Consider the following 16,266-nt stretch of genomic DNA (forward strand, 5'->3'; position numbering starts at 1 on the left):
AAATTCACTAGAGTATCTACGATTTCATTTGTCGAAATCTAGTAAATCTGTTCACTTTTGTAATTTTCACTTTGTTTTAAAGATACACAATCGACTCCCAGATTGGGAAACGTATCAGGGGCCATATTCTTGAAAAATATCGCATACGATATTTGTCATTGCGCAGCTAAAATATATCGGAAAATAACTGCGCAATGATAAATATCGTATGCGATATTTTTCAAGAATATGGCCCCAGGCTACGCATTGAAAATTGAGATTCAAAATTCAAGATTGAAATCAGAACAAAGAAATTTTAGTCCCTTTTGTTTTGATTAGTCAAATTTCAATCTTGAATCTTCAATCTCAATCTTCAATGCGCAGTCTGAGCCCGTATCAGACTACGCATTGAAAATTAAAGATTCAAGATTCAAGATTGAAATTTGACTAATCAGAACAAAAGGGACTAAAATTTCTTTGTCCTGATTTCAATCTTGAATCTTGAATCTCAATTTTCAATGCGTAGTCTGATACGGCCTTTATACGGGCTTAAAGGTGCCATTACATGGCAGCATTAAGCGTCGAGCGTCTGCGCAAAAAAATGCACAGAATTTAAAAGAGATAGATTCTAGGCTGAAATTAGATTCTGCGCAATTTTCTGCGCAGACGCTCGACGCTGCCATGTAAAGGTACCTTAAAGCCCGTATCAGACTATGCATTGAGATTAAAATTTGACCAATCAGGACAAGAAAATTTTAGTTCCTTTTATCCTGATTGGTCAAATGTCAATCTTCAATACGTAGTCTGATACGAGCTTAAGGATCTCTACTCCTGCCGACCCTTAACCGATCATGTTACAAGGTGATATAAGGCCCAGGCTGCTCCGCGTTAACTCACAAATATCGATTGGTCCCGGCATGAGCTTTGCGCGCGTCATGCGACAATCATGAGTAGCGTGTCTTCGTACGACGACGTCGGCGAGATTTGGATCGCATACGCGTCGCGGTCAATTCAGCGCATAGGTAATTGCTATATGTGTCATCGTTCGCTTACCTCTCCCACGTCGAACTTGACCCGGGCAAAAGTCTCGACCTCTTCCCGAGACATGCGATGCGAATCACAACGCAAGTCTGTCAATCTTTCATTCTAATTCTTGTCGGAGACTGCTTGAGACTATACTCTCTGCGGCCGGTTTGTCATTTATGCCTTTAAGGCTAAATTTTAGCATTTTATTTCTTTCTGGATTGTGACTGATACTGATAAAATAGCCGCATTTAATCAAATACGCGGTGAGAGAATCGACATCCACTGTTGTCGAACTGACAGACTTGGTTAGAGATGTCAACTTGTCTCGGAAGATACCGCGAAAAATTTGTGTGTTGATATATTTATAAAAGATTTTTGTTAATATGTTTATAAAAAATGTAAATTTTATTGTTCGTTTATATGCTAATGCACATATATATTTTAAAGATTTATAAATTAGGATTGAAATCTTTAAATTGGGGTTAATCATAGGCAAAACAAATTATGAAATCTTTGACTTTCATGACTTACATCTAAAATTATGATATTACACTCACTTAAAATTCACAAATTGTACTATCATGTTTTTGTTGTAGGGTTGTCAACTGTGTTGCTTTAGAATGTCATTGCAATTTCTTACTCATAATGGACCATGCGCAGAGTACAAGTCAGTATATAAATATAAGAATCATAAGGCAGTTATATATTGCCTGTGATACTTTTTATCAGGTTAGGCATTTAATATTAATTTAAAGATATTTTCAAAATAAAAAATATATTTCAATATATTAACAATTATAATATTAAATTTTAGAGAATAATATGGAAATATCAAAAATCCTGGCTACTATAGTCTTTCCAGCGCGTAGTTGAAGTAAAAAAAATCTGAAATGGACTCTCCGCCGTCATGTTCACTAAGCGCTGGACCTCTCAGTGATCTTGGTAGCAGTGGCCTAGGAGGTTCGATATCTAGTGATTCTGTTCGAGCCCATCTTGCGATGGAGGTAGTATACATGCATTTCTCCTTTGATCCCAAGTTACAAACATGAATACTTTCCTGACATATAACTCTTGAAATGAAATAAAATTTCAGATGCAAGAAAGCGATATAGAAAGTAAGTCTCTATCACAAGATTCTTTTGATTATTCGGATGGCATGTGCAGTGAGAATTTCAACACATTGAAGAAGGGTCCAGGCTGGGGTGACACAGACGGCAAATTGGAGGTTGAAGTGGTTGATGTAGCAATCAAGCCACCACCAGAGTTTCAGGACAGTCCGTCGCCACCAGATTCGGAATCTTTGTCAGCACCAATTGTGAACTATGCACGATTGATGAGACATAGAATATCATGCTGGTTCGACGATTATGCTGAGAGCCTAGTACAATCAGCAGTAGATGAGGCGCTAGTGATCTCTTGTCGCATCTCCTGGCCGGAAGGAAGAATTGCGCCTACTATGAATCCGATTTCAGTGATAACACGGGCTCAACAGACCAATTCTAAACGCATATGGGACCTAATGACACCACCAGTATGCCAGGGTGCTGCTACCATCACTATTACTCCGTACAATACACTGAATCGGCCGAACTCGCGCTGCTCATTGGCTTCGTCGAGACTATCTAGTTCACATAATTCCATTAATACCTCTGGACTTGGCCACAAAGCCGACGACAGCAGCTTTATCACATCCGCCATGTCGCATGATGTATTGACCACAAGCGAAATAAGTGATATGTACAATGTGCCGTTTGATTCGGATATTTACACGGTGCCTATCGACATGGTACGACCGCTGCACGATTTGCGGACACCACAAAGGCCCAAACGACACCGGCATCATCGCAAGAGACGGCGAAACGTTTCCGCGAGTTCGCAGAGTGAGTTGGAGGCGCATATCCAGCAAGCACGCCACTATTGCGGCAAGTCCCGCGCCATCACGCACGTTATTAAATCTCAACGCTTGCTGGCTGATGTCTGTTGTAACGAGGGTAACCCAGGTAGTGGTGGTGGCAAACGGCATAGTGTACCAGGCACTTCCGGACGTCACAATATTAAAACATCGAATGGACACGCACACAATATTGGCGAACCGATCCATATGACTCTACACGAAGTGCGACAGTATCTACAGACGTTATATTCAAGCTCGAGCGACTCTAGCGAGAACAAGATCAAACGAGACAAAACGCCGCTACTAGGCCATACACCAGTGCATCTTGCCGCGACAGCCAAACCCCTCAGTATAAATAATAATAGGTAAGTGCACACACACAACATATAATTTCTATTGATAAGTTAGGCAAAGAAACATTTTTGTCTGGAAAATAACTAGTTTTTGTTGTGGGCTGTTTGATTACGTTTGCTGTTACATATTTTAAGTTAAATGTTTATAGTTATTGTCAAATTAACTATTCAATAATAGGTATAACAGTAATATGCATACGGATTCGTCCACGGACACACCGGTATCCAACAAGAATACCAGTAATGGACTGATGATTCATCATCATAACAATAATAATAACAATCATAACAATAATTCTAATAATGTGAAGAAACACAAGAGGAACGCGTTTGTCAGCATTAGGCATAAGAAGACACGCGATGAATCGCATAAGGAGAAGAGCGAGTCCGAGCGGGAGAAGATAAAGAAAAGTCAGCGTAATTTCTCGCTAAATCTTAAGCAAACACTTTGCAATATTTTTCGGTTTCGGCGACTGGGTTCGCCGGATCATTTTGTGGAGAAACGCAACAGCATCGTACAGGGAGAGATCGTCGAAGAGGAAGAGAGTGTTGATTCTGATCAGCATGCAAATAACAATAACACTGCTCCATCCGAGATGGAACCGTCCGCGCAAAAACTGCCGTTCTTCAAGCGCGCGTTGCCACCTCTGCCCAAGAGTAATAGTCAGGTAAATGTGGAGCAAGCAGAAGAGGCTCTTACAGCAATGACACCTAAGTGCGAATCTCCGAGCTTGATACAACAGCAAGTTTTGTCGCCCGCCGCACGACTCGAAGAAGATATCGCAGAAGACACGAGTATGGATTTTGCCGCCAGTATCGAAAAAGTAAAAGATGTACGTTTATTTTTATTTGTTTTATTCGTCGATTTATATTTGGTATTTAAAGAATTAGCAGGTATTATATAATATAAAATCGTTTTTCAAAATAGTATGGATGGTACTGGGGACCTATATCCGGCGAAGCGGCGGAGAAAATACTATCTAACGAGCCAGATGGCTCGTTTATTGTACGGGACAGTAGCGACGATCATTATATTTTTTCTTTATCATTCAGACTTAACAGTTGTGTGCGACATGTAAGGATAGAACACGATCAGGGTAAGTTTAATCGTACTATGTATAGGATTCAGGACTATCATATGAAATATGTACGCTTTTATCAAATTCATTTCTTTCGATAAGCAGGTAATTTCAGTTTTGGTAGCTGCACAAAATTTAAGTCACATACTATTGTTGACTTCATCGAGAATGCAGTTGAGCATTCACGTAGCGGTCGGTATCTTTTCTTCCTGCACCGGCGGCCAGTTCTGGGTCCGATGCGAGTGCAGCTGCTCCATCCGGTATCGCGATTCAAGCAAGTACAGAGTCTGCAGCACACTTGCAGATTCGTCATCCTGAAGATGGTGCGTAGGGACTTGATCCCGACCTTGCCATTACCCCGTCGACTCATCGATTATCTCAGCACGCCCCATTACTACAGCGAACAACTAGCGACCGAGCAGGACGACCGAGCTGAATCGCCAGTCAGTTCATCAACCGGCGAACTGGAGAAGATCTGCTTCACGCCGCAGGGTCTCTCGTGAGGTACAGCCGTGTGATTTTTTTTCCTCTTCTATTTTGCTCTTTGTGCAAAGACACCTGCACCAAATTTCGCTCCTGATAATACATACATACATATATATACATACTACGCACATACATACGTATACATACATATACACACCATATATATATATATATACGTATATGTGCGTACGCGCGCGCGCGCGTGTGTGTGTGTGTGTATGTGTATGTGTGTGTGTGTGATATACACACATACATATATACAATTCAAAACTTAATTAATATTTCATATGTAAAAAAATTCACAAACATGTTTAAATTAATATTGCAGATTAATTCAATTTCTGTTAACATGCAATAAATTTAATATGTCGCTTGATTAAGTTTTGGGAAGGTAATGTAGAATATAATTCGTGACTATATTAATACATTACTAATGCATATTATTAATTTATTTTGTAACATAAATAATTTTTTGCTTATATATAAAACTCTATTTTTACTGACTTTATCAATATGCATGAACAATTAATTGACTTTGTCAATATGCAAGAATTTTTTAATTTAACATGCCAGAATTTAATTTGCTATTAAATATACAAAGAAATTTAATCGGTGATTTAATTAAATTATTGCTAATGTGCTGAAATTTAATTAATGATTGAATTGATTTTTTACTTACATGTTGAAATTTAATTTGTAAATTAAAATTTTATATTATCATCGACATATGACATCTGATTAACGATTTTGCGCCTGTGATTTTTAATCGATTTATAGTGTATCAATTCGTAAAGTGAGTATTGTGATTAAACTTGAAAGTAGAAGAATATAGCAAAAAAAACTTCCGTGTGTACTATATATCTAAAGCTGCAAGTTGTGGTTGTCTCAAGTTATCTGATTGATTATTGAGAGAAAAATAGAATTTACTCTATATCAATAAAAGCTGCAATACTGCGTATTGCAATATTCGTTTTGCTATGCTGATATAACAGACATGCTGAGATAACCATAGACATAATAAATATAGATTGTGTGTATTCTTTTTTTACTTGAATACATAGGGTATACATGAGCTCTAATCTTAAGAGGCCAGCTTTATCCAGCTTTATCTGTTTATAATATCTCATATCTTGTGTATATAACAATATCCCATTGCTTAGGCTAAAGAAAAATTTTACAGAAAATACTAACTGATTATCTATTGGAAAGAAATTTTCTGTAGGATGTATTACTGTGATGTATTATGTGAGTAATGTGAGTTTTCTTTTTATCACACACATGTGAGAATAGGTATAACAATTAAAATTTATTTAAAGTAACATATATATACTTTTTAAAATAATATTTTTAGTAATGTTGCACTTACAAAGATACATTTGTTGAATATAGCTTACAGATCTAGACTAATACATGAAGCGATTATATTAAAACTATATGATTAAAAGTTTTATCATTTAATGAGGAGAAAGACAATATACACGTACACACATACGTGCATATACCCACACGCATGCATATATAAATAAGATATAAAATAAAAACATTTAATCATTGGAGATGATTTAAAATTGTTAGTTTACTATTTGTAGCTAAACTGAACTAGCAAAGTTTTTGAATGTAATTCTTAAAGCAAAAACAATAGGAAAAAATCACAAATTGTACAGGAAATAAAAGAAAATTATTCTTAAAAAAAAGAAAAATTAAATAACAATTTATTCAGAGCTTTAAAACAGAATTAACTTCTAAAATTAATTTGTATTTTAAGAATTTTTCAGAGGTATCAAAGAGAGGTGTCGTAACCATAGATAACTGATGTCTACATTTTTAATAATGTCTTTAGAATGTATGTGACTTTTTCTGATTCTAAATCAATTAATCTGGACTCAATTAGCATCACGAGAAAGTTGTAATGTTTTACAAGAGTCTTAGTCATATTTCCTCTCTGTAAAGTAAATCTCGAACAGTTCTAAAGGCGTGATTAACATATTTCGGAGATGAAGTGACAAATTAAAAATATTAAATCTAAATAGGTTTTTTTTTTTTATCAAGGTAGATTATCAAGGAATATCTTAATCTGTTCCATGTCTTTTGTGCTAAGACAAAGTTTGTACAATCATGTTTTTTTTTTTTTTTTTCGGGTAAAGAAATTATTTAAATAAAATATGCTATAGTACTCAACCATACTATAATATCAGTAATATAATTCTTCATATAAATTACCTCCCAAAAAAAAAATTTTTTTTAGCCTTTCTTGATGACATCCTGATTTAGGTATTAATGCTCTGCATAGTGATTTTTTTTGTCTTTTGATTTGTCAGTTCATTACTTGAGATGCCACAATGACTGGATATCTATGCAAACTTAAATATTATCCTTGTTTTCTAAAGTAATTTTGCTTTCTTTTTGATATATAAAATTAAATATGAATTTTTTTATTAACAAAAAGAACTATTTAAGGCGGAAATAATTAACTTGGAGTCAGAAAAGCTCGAGACTTACAGAGAATAAAATTTTTAAATCATTTTTCAGTATAGTTATTGTCTCAGAAAGAAATTGATAAGAGGAATTGACAGATTTGAGATAATTGTAGAGAAATGAATTCACCCTTTGATATTATTGAGAATCTGTGAAAGAATATCTAAGCATTTTCGAGCTATCCGTAAAGGAAAAGGAGATTTTTGAATTTAATATCTGTATTATTTGGCAATTAAGTTTACACTATTGCAAAAATATTGAGCATTGAAAAGCTATTGATGAGAAATATTAAGAATAAAAAGAGGCCCAGTTTCTAGAAATTTGGTTTTGTCAACCACATGTCCCTGTAACATTGAAGTAAGATAGTTTCATCAGTTCTATCTGACTGTATGGATATTATCATGAGCAATTAATATATTTTCCAACGAAGAATTTAATAGATCATTTACATTTAGATATTTTTAGTACTCAGATAGCATCTAAAAATTTTATTTTTCAAGCAGATATGATGTTTTTTTCTCCTAAAACAAACTTGATGGGAAAAAAGTTTCGTAGGGTAATTCTTAAATCTTTAAATTGAATACAATTTAGTTTCGGTTATTGAGGAGATAACTTGTGGAAAAAATATGAAACAATTATAATCTATATAATTCTCTGATATTAAAAAGCGGACCATAAAATTAGTAATAACCTAGAATCTGTTTCCCACACTATATACGACAGTTAAAAATCTCTATAGAATATAAATTTTTCAATGTGGTCGATTTGGTCCTTCCAATTGAAGAAATATTTAAATCTCAAACCTAAAAGAAATATATAGAAGAGCTTTTTTCAATTTGGATGGACTTTGAATATATGTATTACAGAGCAGCTCAAAAATAAGAGATTTTGTATTTTTTTTATAAGAGGATTTTCATGTGTTTAGAGGTTGAAATAATCTCGAAAATAATTCGGTATATGTGATTTTAAGCGCATATTGACGAAACAATTAAGTATATAAAAAAACATGTTTTAAATCAAAAAATTTTATGGTTCTTATAATGCTCTTTATAACTATACATTAGATTTTTTTGAAAATGTGATACTTTTTTAATATCCTATTTATTGTATATTAGCTTTATTTATCTTTGCTATATTTTACTTTTCATTTTTTACTTCTTATTGATAAATAAATTTTATAACTTTTTGTGTTTTAACGAAGAACTAAATAGATTTTGTCTCAGAATAAAATGTATTTTTCTTTCTTTCTTCATTCTTTAGATGCATTTAAGCATTTATTTAATCAATATCTTTAAATATACACATTATTTATTATAATATTTTCTAGCACATTACATGTATATATGCAATTAGAAACATATATTTTTGTTTTGTTGCTTTATAATATAAAATATAATATCAAACAAGCTATATGTTATCAAATAATGCACAGCATAAGTGCGGCACAGATACGTGACGCATATAACATCGTAAAAAGCGATCTGTGAAACTCATTTTCCAAAAATGCGGTTTCGGAAAGTCATATTATCATATATGAATAAATTTGAAGTAAAGCGCTCTTTAATTTTTGGCCTTACAAAACATTCGAAATTCATGAAATTTTTAATGTGGAGTGAGAATATTTTGAAAAATATCACATTTTCGGTAAAAAATCTAACGTATAATTATAAAGAGTATTACAAGAAACATTTTTATATATTTTATTATTTCGCTGATATTCGCTCGAAATCACATATACTCAATTATTTTTGGGAAGTTATTTAAACTTTTGAATACATTTGTGATAATGCTCATTTTAAAAAAAGATACATATTTATTTTTAAAATTGTTCTATAATATATTTGAAGCCCATTCAAATCAAAGAACACTTCCATATATTCCCTTGTTAGACGAATTCTTAATGCTGATTCCGTTGAAAGGGGTGATTACGATAATTACGGCCCCCTATTTGAAAGGTCGTTTCTGAAGACATTTTTGACGACAAACACGGGAAAAATAGTAAAAAAATTTCCGACCAATAGTTTTCGAGATATATCACTTTAAAGTATTGGACATGATAATAAAACTTTATAAAAACGGACCCAACGATGTTGATCTTGATATATGTTGTCAAGATCATGATCCTGAGTAACTTTTCCTTATAACTTAATCGGCGGTCTCTTATAATTTTTGAGATATTTAAAGTTAAAGTTTAATTCGAAACGAAAATTTGGTTTGGATTATATAACGTAACCCAAACCAAATTTTAGTTTTAAATCAGAAATAGGTTTGGGTTAGGTTATATCTTTCGGAAGTGGAGCCCCCCGTAGGGAGGGGGGCGAAACCCACTGCGTCCACGTATATACTTTACAACGCGAAGCGAGGTCCACCCCATAATTGTTGTATGGGTGGGAGATGGATTGGGTTAGATTCGAAAAAATGTAAACAACGCAAGACATTAGGCCCATTTACACGGACAGTTTTTCTCACAGTTTTGGAGCGTACACTCCAGACGCGCGCGCCAAAACTGTACATGTAAAATCTCCGACGTAACAAAGGCCAATCGCGCGTTCCCGGCGCGCGAGTCTAGACTGCAGTCTAGACTTATGCGTTTGTTTCGACACATTATTTCGACGTGACAGATCGGCGCGACAGTTCATACATAGTGATTAAAATGTAGTCCAAAGACAATTTAGAAAAGTTTATTGAACTTTATAGAAGTTTTCCCTGCTTGTGGAAGATAAAATCAGACGATTACAAAAACAAAAATTTAAAAAATCGTGCATATCGCGAACTTATTGAGTTTTGCAAACGTGGAATTTATCCCAATGCAAATAAAGACTTTGTACAAAAAAAAATTCAAAGACATTTTGATTGAAAACTGCACGATATCAGCGATGCGGTTGGCGTAGCGTGGTGCGTCTCACTGAACTGTCCGCCCGGCGGACATGCCACGCTCCACGCGAAAAACTTGCAACTTTGGAGCGGATGGTCCAAACCTGCGGATCTGGCGCGCGCGCTTGGAGTATATGCTTTTTTATATTACGCTCCAAGCGCGCGTTCCGGCGCGGCACGCCGGAGCGACGCACCGGAGCGACGTGCCAAACCTGACGGTTTGGAGCGGCCGTGTAAATGGGCCTATTGGTAATACATACGATTCTAAGTTACACATGGAAGATACTCGCGACAGTGATCTTCACAACATATGTCAAGGTCAAGGTCATTGGGTCCGTTTTGTAACGTTTTATTATCATGTCCAATACTTTAAAGTGATATATCTCGAAAACTATTGGCCGGAAAGTTTTTTTACTATTTTTCTCGTGTTTCTCTTCAAAAATGCTTTCAGAAACGACCTTTCAAATAGGGGGCCGTAGTTATCGTAATCGTGCCCGTTGAAATCATATATAAATCGTATATTGAAATTATGTTTATATATCGAAATCAATATATGTATAAAAATCTGTCATTTATAGAAGAAACCTGTAATTATTAAAAATACTTAGTTTTCACAACTTTAAACCAAGTACTTTGAATATATCGATGCATTATAAGTAGATAATGACTTGTTGATTCGTAATAAATTAATTGATACAGAAAGAAAGTTACAGAAAATTGTGATATTATCTACATATTATATCATTTTGCAGTTTTAAAACCTTTGCGTTCAATATTGGATACACAGCAGCATATAAAGAAAGGAGGGTAAATATGCATAAAAGGTCACATCTCACCGATTTAATCGCCACTTAGATATGTTGTAGGGGGAAGTGTTCTGAGTAATCCCCGTAAGAATCAAGTGGCGGTCGGCGTTGGTTTAGCAGATATAACAAATTAAAGTTTTACAGTTTTAATGCTTCTTCTCAGGTATTATAAAGTAATATTAGGAAAAGTGAAGTTTGTGTACATTGTATTTGTTGTAAGGTAGACATAGAAAAGTGTTTGTTTACATTTACGGGATAGGTACATGGTCATAGATATTTTGTCAATAATTGGTTTCACTTATTTCTCGCAGTTCGTTAACAGCTTTTAACATTGCGATTACATGAGTTTCTGAGTCATGTCTTCAACTTTACTTTTAAAACTGAAAATAGATTTGGATTAGGTTATATCTTCCGGAAGTGGAGCCCCATAGGGGGGGGGGGGGAGCGGAACCAACTGTACCTATGCATATACTTTACAACGCGAAGCGAGGTCCATCACACAATTGTTGTGTGGATGAAAAAGTGTATGCGTGGACGCAGTGGGTTCTGTCCCACCTACGGACGGCTCCACTTCCGGAAGATATAACCTAACCCAAACCTATTTCTTCTTATAATACATAAAGAATAGCATTAAAACTGTGCAACTTTAATTTGTTATATCTCCTAAACCAATGCCGACCATCACTTGATTCTTGCGGGGAATTACTCAGAACACTCCCTCCTACAACATATCTAAGTGGCGGCTAAATCGGTGAGATGTAACCTGCATATTTACCGAAAGGAACTTATACAATAGAACAGCCCTGTGAGAGACTTTTAGCCTACAGGATTTTATCCAGTTCTCCAAGTTCGCAATATACTTGTCAAATTGATAACAATACTACCTAAGTGATCCTCTTTGATGAGCTTTAGATATGCACTACTAAAAAAAAAAAAAATAGAGAACACTTTTTATACGCTAAAAGTTGGGCTATTTTCAAATTGCTGAAACTCGGGGAAGTCATCGTAGACAAAAAATTAAAAAAGTATTATAAAACTTGAAGTTTCAACTTTAACTTAACATATCGGTAATTAAAAAAAAAATTATCTTCCTTATTCGGTGCTTTAAAAAAGAACACATTGTTTTGTTTCTTAAAATTATGTATTTTTGATACTCTGCAGCTCGATAAAAAAATTTCTTCAAAAATTTAAGTTCCATAAACTACATTTGCCAACAAAACGCTTTTTTTTAAATTTTTTTACGTTTTTTTGTAGGCAAAATGTAGTTTATGGAATTTAAATTTTTTGAAAGGAGTTTTTTTATCAAACTGCAGAATATAAAAAATACTTAATTTTAAGAAACAAAACAATGTGTTTTTTTTTAAACACAAAACAAGAAAGATAAAAAAATTTTTTTTATAATTACTGATAGCATATAAAGTTAAAGTTGAAACTTCAAGCTTCATAATACTTTTTTAATTTTTTGTCTATGATGATTTTTTGCCGAGTTTTAGCAGTTTGAAAATAGCCTAATTTTTAAAGGTAAACCTTGATATTAGTGCTGATCTCACCAATTTCAATGACCTTGACATATGTTGTCAAGGATGGCTCTGAACAACTTGCAAAAAAATTTAGCCGTCGTTCGCTATTTATTACAAAGTTATTAACAATTGAAGATAGTGACCAACCGATGCTTGCAACATAAGTATACACTTTCCCACCCACACAAGAATTTTGGGAGTGGACCTCACTTCGCGTTGTAAGGTATATGCGTGGATACAGTGGGTTCTGCCCTCCCCCCTCTCCCCCCTACAGAGGGCTCCACTTCCAGAAGATATAAGCTAACCCAAACTTATTTCTGATTTAAAACTAAAATTTGGTTTAATCCTAAAGCCCCGCCCCGCCCATGCAATTACTTAAATATACAATTAATAACTTAAATATATAATTAAATACTTAAATATATAACGCTCATGCATGGAGAAGTTCAGATTACCGCATTTAATACGTGTTTTTATCATATCATTTAATTGTTAATAGCTTTGTAATAAACAACGAACGACGGCTAAAATTTTTTGCGAGTTACTCAGAGCCATGTCCTTGACAACATATGTCAGTCATTGAAATCCGTGAGGTCGGCGCTAATATCAAGGTTTACCATTTTAAAATATGAAAAGTGCTTTTTTTAAGAGAGATATTTATATTTTTTAAGAGAGAGCAATAAATATTGCTTTACATATTTGATATTTTAAACAATATTAATTTAAACGCGCACACAAATGTGAATCATTTGTGTATTACACATTTAAAATAATAATTGAAGAAAGATATATATTATTTTTCTTATTTTTTATAAAAGAAAAAATTGAAATTCTTTTTTGTAAATGAAATATTATAGTTGAAAATAAGCGACACGTTTTCGATAAACATTGACAAAAGGGGATCCGGATTCGATGACTCTAACCTTGATATATATTGTCAATTTCATCACCTTGAGTAACCTCAAAAAAAATTCAACGGTCACTCATTATTTATTTAAAAGTTATTTGTAAGTTTTATATACATACATGTCAGGGTGTTCATGATTGACGGGCTAAAAGGATTTTCTCCTAAATTTAATATCGTAAAAATAAATGTTTCAGACAAAATTTAGAGTTTTGAGATAGAAAAAAAATCATCTTAAATTTTTAACTAAGGTCATTATTCCAGGTCATGTGAAAGTCAGTCTAGTTTTTAAAAATAAAGAACAACTCTTAAGTTGTTTCTATAAATTGATTCCTCACAATATTCGATGTAGAAAGTTGTAAGAACAAATAAAAATTGAATAGTTTACAAGATATTTTATACTTTAAGGCTCCTGAGTAGTCGCCGTGAAACTCTGAGTTGACGGTAGCGACATGAGAATAAAAATGTTGCGGTAGGAATAAGAACCCTGTCCAACGACTTACCATATAAGTGAACTGGGATTTATTTGTAACTTTCGGCTGGATTTTTTAGCTCACGCCTACTGCTCCCCTCTTACCCCTCGCTCCTTAGCAACGCATCGTAAATCGTAACTAAGGAGCGCATCGCTTAGTCTCAGGAACGTGCGTATCACAAATGTGATAGCACAATACTCTAGTAACCATAAAACATAAATATTTTAAATTGTTAAGGACATTCTACAATGGCAGTAACAAGGCTGTAGGAGTAGGAGAGTATACTGTTTTTAGTGATGTAAAGACCGAGAGTAACGAAATGGGCAATTCCCATTTGCTTTTAAAAGTTGTAAGAGCAAATGGGAATTGCCCATTTCGTTACTCTCGGTCTTTACATCACTAAAAACAATATACTCTCCTACTCCTACAGCCTTGTTACTGCCATTGTAGACGGCCCTTTACGTTAAGTACTAATTCTAAACCTAAACTCATGTAATTATTTGCTTTATGCTAGTTTTGTGATGTGTAATGTATTCATGAAACTTATAAAATTGTCCGAAAACTAAGCTTAGCAAGAAAAGTATTATGTAAACATAATTTTACATAAACTATGAAATATCTTGCAAAATATTCATTTTTCAATGATCTTACCTCAATACTTCTATGCATATAAAATAATGAAAGGAATCAGTTGGTGTAAAGAAAACACATAGTTATATTTAAGAAAAAGCAATGGACAACTACATATTTTTTCTCAAAATCAGATGTGTTTTTGTTACACTAATTGATTTCTGTCATTTTGTGCATAAAAGTATTGAGATATGATAATCGAAAAATGAATATTTTATGAGATATTTCATAGTTTATGTAAAATTATGTGAAATTAAAGTATAAAATATCTAAATATTCATTTTTTGGCAATTCAATCTTCATAATTTTTACGCAGAATATTACAAGAAACCGATTTTTTAAAAAAACTTAAGTTGTTTCATTTAAAAATAAAAAATTGGTTGACTTTCACATAATCTTAAAAAATAACTTCAGTAAAATTCAAGATTATCAATTGATAATTTTTTCTATTTAAAACCCTATAAATTTTGTCTGGAACATTTTTTTATACAATGTCAAGTTTAAGAGATATACAGCTGTTTCCATTTAAATAGGACACCCTATGTATGTATGTATATGCCAATTTGTTATCTAAGAATATAGTTGATGTATTTTCTTTTCTTAAAGCATTGAGTATTTTTAATGATAGAAAGATCAGATTGTCAGCACAAGATCTGCTTCCTTTAAAGACGAACTGGGAAGAAGGTAGCAGCTTATATAAAACTTTAACTATAGGGTAGATGTCTCAATTACTGCCAGTGTCCCTATAACTGCCGTTTTATTTATTTTACTTGATAAAAAATAAATTTGTAAACAAATATGTTCACAAAAAATTTTATTATTAGATCAATACTTTAATTTATATAAAAACAAAAAATGGCACGTATTTGTTTTTACTTAATATTTAAAAATTAATATTAAAAACAGAACATTAAGTTTGAATATTAAAAATGCGACTACATAAATAAAAGACGATGCAAAAGTCGTACTAAAGAAAGGGCAATAATTTTATTATATAACCTATACATTGATTATGTAAAATGGATTAATAAGCTATATAAGAATCATTTTAATGAAATAATGTGTGAAATAAGTGATATTTTATGTTAAATTATTATAATTAACGCTGACAGCAATAGGGACAATATTTTCTGGTTTGTCCGTCAGACTGCCATCAGTATTCGGGGCAAGAAACACGTTACAAGTGTGCATAACTGACACTCACCTACGGACTACTCCAACCTCTTTTTGGGCGCAGCGAGACTGGCACTGGGACTGGTAGTGATCTGGTCACTGTCAAAGGGACTAGCAATTATCGGGTGTCAGTCATACGGACATTTTTTTAAAATGACATTAATAGGGACATCGTAGATTTCTATAGATTTTTATTTATTATTAATTTGAGTATTTATATACATGGTGGACCATTTTAATCAATCCACGCGAATATCTCGAAAACTGAGCCCGATAGACAAAAATGTTTCAGACAAAAGTTGCATGGTTTCGAGGAGGCCACATGATAAAAATATGAACTTGACCTTTCCAAGGTGAGGTCAATGTGATCGATGTTTTCTTAAATGGAACTCCCCATTTTTTATTACATATTCTTGTAGCTTACCTCGAATAATTATTAATATATTATATTCCTCACAGCACATTAACATCCCAATGAAATTACACCTTAAATTGTAAGATGGTAACATTCTACGGAAATTAATAAACCTGCCATTAACTTTTAGTAACTTGAAAATTCGTCTAAATTTATTCCATTAACATCCCAGAGACCTT

At 33.5% G+C, this 16,266-nt stretch overlaps 1 protein-coding gene across 5 annotated transcripts in view; it reads left to right on the forward strand.

Moving 5' to 3' along the window:
• Positions 1-875: 875 nt before the first annotated feature.
• LOC115232879 overlaps positions 876-16,266 on the forward strand; it is a 40,012-nt gene continuing 24,621 nt past the window's right edge. For 2 of the 5 annotated variants that reach the window (XM_029803027.1, XM_029803028.1), the window contains exons 1-7: positions 876-1,001; positions 1,602-1,734; positions 1,820-2,009; positions 2,099-3,264; positions 3,431-4,085; positions 4,181-4,349; positions 4,437-4,835. In XM_029803027.1, the coding sequence (XP_029658887.1) occupies positions 1,896-2,009; positions 2,099-3,264; positions 3,431-4,085; positions 4,181-4,349; positions 4,437-4,834 (2,502 nt within the window). In that variant the 5' untranslated portion in view covers positions 876-1,001; positions 1,602-1,734; positions 1,820-1,895 and the 3' untranslated portion in view covers position 4,835. Of the gene's footprint in view, positions 1,002-1,096; positions 1,354-1,601; positions 1,735-1,819; positions 2,010-2,098; positions 3,265-3,430; positions 4,086-4,180; positions 4,350-4,436; positions 4,980-16,266 lie in introns of those variants that run through there. The other 3 variants (XM_029803025.1, XM_029803029.1, XM_029803026.1) reach the window with 3 other exon arrangements.

Source organism: Formica exsecta, unplaced genomic scaffold, assembly GCF_003651465.1.
Source record: "Formica exsecta isolate Colony F162 unplaced genomic scaffold, ASM365146v1 scaffold150, whole genome shotgun sequence".
NCBI lineage: Eukaryota > Metazoa > Arthropoda > Insecta > Hymenoptera > Formicidae > Formica > Formica exsecta.